The sequence below is a fragment of the Zingiber officinale genome, chromosome 6B (genome assembly GCF_018446385.1).
Source record: "Zingiber officinale cultivar Zhangliang chromosome 6B, Zo_v1.1, whole genome shotgun sequence".
Lineage (NCBI taxonomy): Eukaryota > Viridiplantae > Streptophyta > Magnoliopsida > Zingiberales > Zingiberaceae > Zingiber > Zingiber officinale.
Window position 1 is genome coordinate 68848489 of NC_055996.1, and position 8012 is coordinate 68856500.

General features: G+C 36.9%; 1 protein-coding gene across 1 annotated transcript; it reads right to left on the minus strand.

Annotated features, from left to right (window-relative positions):
• Nucleotides 1-7720, minus strand: LOC121992604 (phosphoinositide phospholipase C 2-like). Its single transcript, XM_042547095.1, has 9 exons — nt 7327-7720; nt 5904-6100; nt 3812-3947; nt 3485-3712; nt 3130-3374; nt 2833-2950; nt 1764-1916; nt 575-661; nt 1-458 (listed from the first exon to the last, which is right to left on the minus strand). The coding sequence occupies exons 1-9, from the start codon at nt 7639-7641 to the stop codon at nt 165-167; spliced, it is 1773 nt and encodes a 590-aa protein (XP_042403029.1). The 5' UTR covers nt 7642-7720; the 3' UTR covers nt 1-164.
• Nucleotides 7721-8012: the final 292 nt, after the last annotated feature.

Sequence of the window (8012 nt, forward strand, 5' to 3'; positions counted from 1 at the left end):
TAACAAAAGTAAATTTACACTCAAATTTCATTCTTAAGATAATATTTGCTCCAATGCATAATAATATACTTCACATAAAGCCAACATGGATAAAATCCTTTACATATTTACATTGAAATCTAAACTCCAAAGTGGGAAACCGACTTATATACCCTTTCAACTAATTAGACAAATTCAAACCGCATAAGAAGCTTTACAGAATTAAATTGGATTCCTTTGCGATCGAAGAGTGGCACTGCTCGAATTCCTAGTCTCAACTCTGATACAGGCAAGCAAGTCTGCCCTGCAAAGTCATCCTTCTCTGACATGTCGTATTCGTGGACTTCAATACGTAGCAAGGCCAATTCAGGCACGGTCAAATGGAAGATGAACTCTTCATTCCAAACTGGAGTCCAATTATCTTCTATGATCTTCGTTTTCTTCATCATTGTGTCTGTCGGAACACCAGCTATTCCCACCTATTGATTGATTAAATCATTTTTTACTTGATGTGTTTCACATTTATAAGAATATGATGGTTTTAAAAGAAACCTTTAAGAAAAGAAAATAAAGAATGTAAATATGAGATTGTTACCCTTGTGTAAAAATCTGGAGGGGAGTATGAATCAAAATGAGTTTTTTTGAAGTCAATACGCCAACCATCTCCCATGTATACTTTAACCTGTTACAAATATCAAAAATCCAATAAACAATTTGCAGATCACTAGATCAGCACACACATTGTTTTCTTGAGCGGAGGACAATAATAGCAAAAGGAACAATGGCGAGGAAGGAAAGAAAAAGAAAGTAGCAGGATTTTCTCTTTTTTTGTGTCTACTTGAGAAAAAAAAAGGAAAAAATGGGAAAATAAGGGGGGAAAACAAAGTTAGACTTTTGATTTTTTGTTACCCCAACATGCCAATCCTATCATCACTTTTCCTCTTTTCTTCCTCTATTTAGTTGACTTTCTCAGTGTGTCTATTTGGGAGGAGCTCAAAAAGAGGAAAAGGAGAGCTAAAACTAGTGAAAGGGAACAATTTGGAATTCTTTTTTTACCAATTTTGGTTTTGTTTAAAGGTGAATAGAAGATGAGCAAAAGCATAGTAGTGAAATGAGTGGTTTAACACTGCATGTCTTAGTAACATTATAGTAAAGACATTTTCACAAAAAGAAATTTCTCTCCTCTCTCTTCCTGCTCCTCTTACCTTGGCAGCCCTATTCCTTTCCTTCCCCCTCTTCTTCCACTCTAGGAAGCACACCCTTAGATAGAACCATAAGTATGAAAGAACTTCAAATTGTTCCTCGTTAGGTATCTATCCTTCCCCATGCAAAGAGCTGTTGCGCTAGGGAAAAATGCCCCTCGTGATTTGTCTGCCTATATCTTGCTGTAGGATCGGCGATACTGACTGTTTGGGGTGAGCGATATCACCTTTTGCTCCAATAAGTATGAAAGAATTTCAAATTGTTCCTTAATCCCCATGAATTTTCTCTCTACTCAAATAAGCAATTGAATGAGACGACTTACCCTTACATTTCCCTCTACTTTATCTTCCTTTCCCTCAAGTAGATACGTTAAGGGAGGATTACTTGGATGGAAGATATGAATGATAGGAAGAAACAGATACAAAATTACACAGAGAACTTCCACAGTTCATGTAATTTTGTGATCCTTTCCTTCATCTCTTTTGTCCAAATAATCAGACCTTTAAAGTGAAAATAAAAGATGAAAAATAAAAAAGCACAAATAAATAACAGACAACAACTAAAATCAACAATTGAGTCACCTTCAAGGTTTTCTTTATGGGTAAACTTGCTTTAGGATCAAAAACCTCATTGTTTGGGCCAACAGTCAACAGGAAATCAGGTTTCTTTACATATCCACTTCCACCATTTGATTTATAAAATCCATGCATCAACCACAGTGATCTTCCATATCCCTGCGGAAAGAACACTTCAACAAGTTTAAACAGAAATTCTTGATCCAATAGAAAATAGAAGTTTTTGGTAGAGAGGTAAATGAAAATGAATATCCTCAAAGTTCAATGGATCATTATTCAGTTATTTAATAGAGTATTCTAGTGCTACAATGAAGTTCCAACCTTTACGACCCTTAGGTTCATATCAATTCGATAGAAGATTCAAGGGAGGAAAAAGCTTATAAAATTACACATGGAGCTCCATGAATGATGTACACTTTCTGTCATTTTTCTTTCTCTCTCACATGTCTTTCATCAAAGTAATAGGACCCTTGGCTTTGTTATGGTTGAATATAATGGAACTAACTACTGAGATGAGAATGGGAATGTAATGGAATCAAGAGAATAATGCATTTTATGCCTGTATTTGGTTATGAGAATGGAATGATATAACTAATGGAACCATTCATTCTATGTTTAACTTTGTTTCCTCCATCTAATTCTTACATTTTGATTATGGACTGAATGGAACTTTCCACGTATCTTAATTATGGAATGGGTGGAATGGAATGAGTAACTTCTTCAAACTGTTTGCCCAAACATTAGGATGGAATCAAAGAGGGAATGAACATTAGAATGGAATTAAAGGGGGAAATGAATTGTTTCCATTCCACTCTGTTCCAATTCCACCCTACTAAATGCGCCATTAATAACTAGAATATTATTTATAAATAGCATTGCTTAGTCAAATTTAATCAGCATTTCTTCAAAGCGCAATTGTTAATTGTGCATCCACTCATCTAAGTCTTACCTAATAATCATGAGTTATAAATTTTTCTTGAGCAAATAATTACAATGGACATGTAATGCATGGACTTTCAGACCTAAGATGATGAAAACATTACTAGACTAGTTAGAGCAACTATGTCAAGCTTACCTGCATGTTAAATGCCACCATCTGAGCACCATGAATCCAGCCAACGAATGGATTGTAGTTAGAAGAATTGAAGCGGGTACCCTTTGGATATATCCGGAGTAAATTTCTATGAGAAAACCTATAGAAAAAAAGAAAGAATAAAAAGATGGCAGCAATTGCCACCATAAGATGATTGAGAATTTCCATTTCCATACACCTAAATGATATAATCAATCACGGAATTTTATTGTCTAACAAGGGATGGCAAGATTCATAAATACCAAGAAGTTTTAAAACACAATGGCTGAATATATATACCTTATTAGGTCTGCCGCATGAGTTGCTGCTATTTTTTCAAGTTGTTGTTCACTCAAACTGAGACGTTTAACTTTATCAAGATCATCTTTTAGTGCTTCACTTATTTCACCCTTGGGCTTTCCAGCTCGTATAGTGATAATAGATTTATAATTGGGTGGTGATCTCTGGGACAGACTCTTACCATCATCACTGTCATCATGGTAATCCTCATCGCTATCATCCACATCATCATCATTGTTTTGTGTCTGAACATTTTCATTATCATGGAGGAAATATGACAAAAAAATGATATACATAGCAATAAAGAGAAATATAGCAAAATTAATTAGAATACTGCAAATGCAAATGCAGACACCTTGTCGAGCACGGTTTGAAGATCAGGTACCTCCTTTCCCCATGCTTCATCATCATCCAAATTTTGGGAGTTACCATTCTTCTCTTTATCATTCTTAGCTGCAAGATATTCTTTTGGTGGTTTGGTTGAAATAATAATCCTTTTCTTTAAAGATTCTGGTGATGGGAACTCTTTTGCACATTCTGAGTCAGGGTAATACAACAAGTCTCCAAATGTTTCTACAACCATCTAAAGAAAGCATTTTTCCTTATTTGACAGTGAAGTTACATTCAGAGGGAAATAAAAAATTTGACAGTCTATGATAAAAAAAGGGGATAGCAGATTTACTTCAGCGACTTTAGCTTGAAGATCAGGAGTAAGATGGTCCTCTAGAGTTATGATGACAGGATAAGGGGATGCAGAAAAGGCATGCTCCTTAATGGATCGTAAGCATTTAATAAGTTCCACTGGAGAAGTTAAAGTCCTACAAAGTTACAACAAGACCAAAATAAAGATCATGAGTAATCAACAATGACTTCGATGCACTAACAAGCTCACAAGTTAAAGTTCTGCAGAAAATGGGCTGAATCCAGCATGTTATCAAAAAGCAAAATCCAGCAAAAAAATGTCCATTCTGAGGACTTTGATGCCCACTACAACAGTTTCTTTGATAAATTTTGTATTAATGAGGTAAAGGGAAACTGGTAATAGTATTAGTCTAAAACATAGCAATCCTTTATCTATCAAATTGTAAGATTGTCTAGAACTCTTTATCAACGCCAAAATACTGGAAACTGAAAGTGCTTTATTAATGATACCCTCTTTTCTGGTCCAGAAATATTTAATCAAACCAATTGATATAACTACCAAATCTTTTTAAGATAACTAGATAAATAGAAAATACAAGAGCCTATACAGATAGTTCCATGTGATAAGTGGAGCCATCTATATCCATGCAGGCCATCACTCTCTTCAATAAAAACATATGGCACCAAAAACCAATAACTATTTTGTTTCACGCTTTTTTAGATGGTCATGCATCATAATAAAATCTGTCAGACTTTTTTTTAAAGATAATCCAAGTATCCAATTCTTTGAACCGACTAAAGTCCTAGAGGTGATCTGTCTCGCCCCACGGAAAGCTCCTATTGGCCACTAGGGTAAATCCGGAAGCGCATGCGGCTCCTTGCCCAGCTGCCAACACCCTAGGTTTTTCATTCCATTGGAGGAAATATCCTACAATCCACCGTAGCCGGGAATCGAACCTTGGGTGCTTGGTTAATCTGCCAACCACCTTGCCGCTGCACCATTGCTTGGGTGTCAAGACTCCTTTTGAACATCCTAAATTCCAATCCTAATGGTATGAGGGTATTAATGATTACATTGATAGGATTACAACTAAGATACAAGACCTCATTTAAAAGCATCAATGTTTCATGACCAGGACATCTACTAAGTAGTAACATTTAGTTGAATAACAAATTATTAACCACACTAGATATCCTAACGAAGAAGTCATTGCTCAATGTTATTTAGGTAATTTCATTCATGTGTCGTATGATTACTTACATGCCCAAAATCCTTGGAGATGAATTTTTTTCCTTTGTCGACGTTAAGATAGCTTGAGCTTAATTAACTCATTGAAATCCCATACTCACAAAATTCATGCTTCAAGAAAAATAGATTTCCGCATTGCAACTGACATCAAAAGTGTTGTAGATAGATCTTTGCCCTTTGCAAAAGTTCAATTGCAAGGAAGGTAGCTCAAGCTTCCATGACCTTAATGAAATTCAATCAAGGTAGTCCTAAGTTGCATGGTTTAAAATTTTAAATTACCAGATTAACAGGAGAATCTTTTGAAAATCATGACAAAATGCAGTGTTATTAGAATAGTTGAATACATCTTAGGAAAAAGCAGTTTTAGAAGTCCAAAGCAAACGCCTTCATGAAACCATTATAGTTTTGTTTCCTGGTTGAGGTGACAGCTACCAGGAAACTTCAGATCATTTTTACTTGTCTATGATAATAAGCTTCTAAATTTGAACTCTGAAGGCAAATGTCAAATATAGTAAATCACCACACAACAAAAGTAGCTTGACAATAAAGCCTAAGAAGTATCTGATAGAGTATCTAACATTACAGCAGATGTCATCCTCTAGAAACATGTGTAAACCATCATCCAATTCTCTTGGACTATGCAATTAATATTTTACTAAATAAAGTAACATTCGTATGGCTTCGATGACAAAACACATGCAACAAGCCAATAATCTAGATAACTCCAGATTGCCCAAAGCTTTACTAGCTAACAACATATCCAAATATCAACAATCAACCAAGTCTTATACCACTAGGTGGTCCGCTAAAGATATCCAAACAGGAGGAAGAAAAATATAACCCATAAAGTTCTATTGCAAGATGCAGAGAATTGTTTCAGTACCTCCCATGAAGAATATCAATATTATCTTTTGTGGCATTAGGCCACATATCTAGCTCAATTACTCTCACGCCATTCTTGAGTGCTGTTATAATGGGGACATCACTGCAGTCGCTGCTCAGTTGGTTTCCAGTCAAGTATGAGTTATGTCCTGTGTAGATGTAATAATGGGATAAAGGAGCAGCCATATCATGGTGAACCTGTTCACAAAGAATTTATTTATTCACAAATAGAATTGATAAAGAAGTTACAATGTAAAAAGTATATGGAATGCTCAGGTACTATCGTCTATGTTGACAAAATGCATTAATGAAGCTATAAATATCCATTTTCAGATTACCACTTAGAAAATGATTTAAAGAGGGAAAAAGCACGTGTAGTTCAAATGCTATCAAAGAGGCACACAGGCACAACTTTTTCAGTTAACTATAATATGAATGCATCCAGTTTCTTTTACAAAGTGAATCACGCTCATAAACTACAGGCTACAGATATAATATAAAACAGCAAAGTTGTTGACAAACTTGAACTTCAGTATCTAACCCATCACAACAAAGGAGGCAATAAAGGGATATCTTGTGGAACTATGGTTTGTACAATAACAAATGGATTTATCCAAAGTTCGAGCATTGGAAAATTCTACATGCTACAAAACATCATTTTCAATCACAACCATGAATAAGAAAGTTTGAAGATGCTCCAAATACTTTTTTTAGCGCTTCAGCTTTCCAATGAGTAAGAGAAAAAAATTATATATGTCCCAACAGAAGATCCTTCATTACTCAAAACCAACAATAGAATCCACTAAGGAAAAGTTTGAAAAAATCTTCATCTAGTAAAGTAAATACATAGCTAGGTAGGAGTTATAGTTTCCAACACTTATCTAAAGGATTTAGACTGTAAAAAGTTAGATAGCTACTTAGACTTCCAAATAACTTTGAAGAACAAGGAATGTTGCACAAGTTGTTAGCTCCAAATAAATAAATGTAATTAAACCCTCCCAGGAAAGTAGGGATGGAAAGGGGGAAAAAAACCACTTTTGGCTTTCTTCACAGTTTCATTTAATTGGCCAAGTCCATTTCATGCGAAAACTACAATTTCAAACACGATTCAGGCAAAACTTAATGTGTTTGCGCTAGCTTACTCCACACTCATGTGACACATTCTAATCGTCTCGCCTTTAAAACAAGGAAATCGTCATCGTGTATAAGCTTATGAAATCAAGTTATGAGAAGAAAACAAGACAGGTCTTCGTTCTGTATTAGAACAATCAATCAAACACCTAACCGTACCATAAGAAAGGACAGATGGATCCGAAACAGAACCATCCGAGAAATCCGAAACCGACAGTGATATATAACAAGATCTTTCGTTCACCTAGATCCAGAAGATGCAATATCCGATCGCAAAATAGAAGAGCAGGTACCTGAGATCTGATGGGAGGGTTGAGCTCCACGGAGGAGAGGTAGCGGTGGAAGTCATCGAGAGTGAAAGCCGGCATGGCGAGCTTGCCTCGAAGGTGCTGCCTCGGTCCCAGCTGGATTCCCTTCTCCATGACCGACTCCGCATCATCGCCGCCATCGCCTTGATCCGCAAGAAACTTCCGGAACTGATCTGCGGCCATGTAGCTCCTTCCCTCTCCTGCGTGGGCGGCGAAGGCCGCCCTCACGTCCGCCGGCGGCTCTGCTTCGCACCACCGGAACTTCCTCGTGAAGCAGAGGCAACATTTGTAGCTCCCCATCGCGCAGTCTCCGATCGAGAACGCTAGTCGCCGTCTTAAATCGGGCGATTCGAAGTGTCGAAGTTTTAATTATTTGGACGGGGAACGTGATAGGTGTCGCTGTTTCCTTTGCTTACTTTAGTTCGACCTACCGGCACCGGTTAGTTACCTAACTACTTACCCGAATTAGCGTATTGGCCTCTCTCGTCGAGTTTGGGTGAGGGCGAGAGAGTGGCTGTGAGGTGGCAGTTTGAGTGAGTTTTGGAAGTGGATAGCAAGAGGATGCGTTGGACTTTGACGACGAGCCGGATGACGAGATCAAACACGCTGACGTAACCGGATGGCGGTCGGTGACGTGGACAGTCGATTTAATTTTTCGATAATTTATTAGA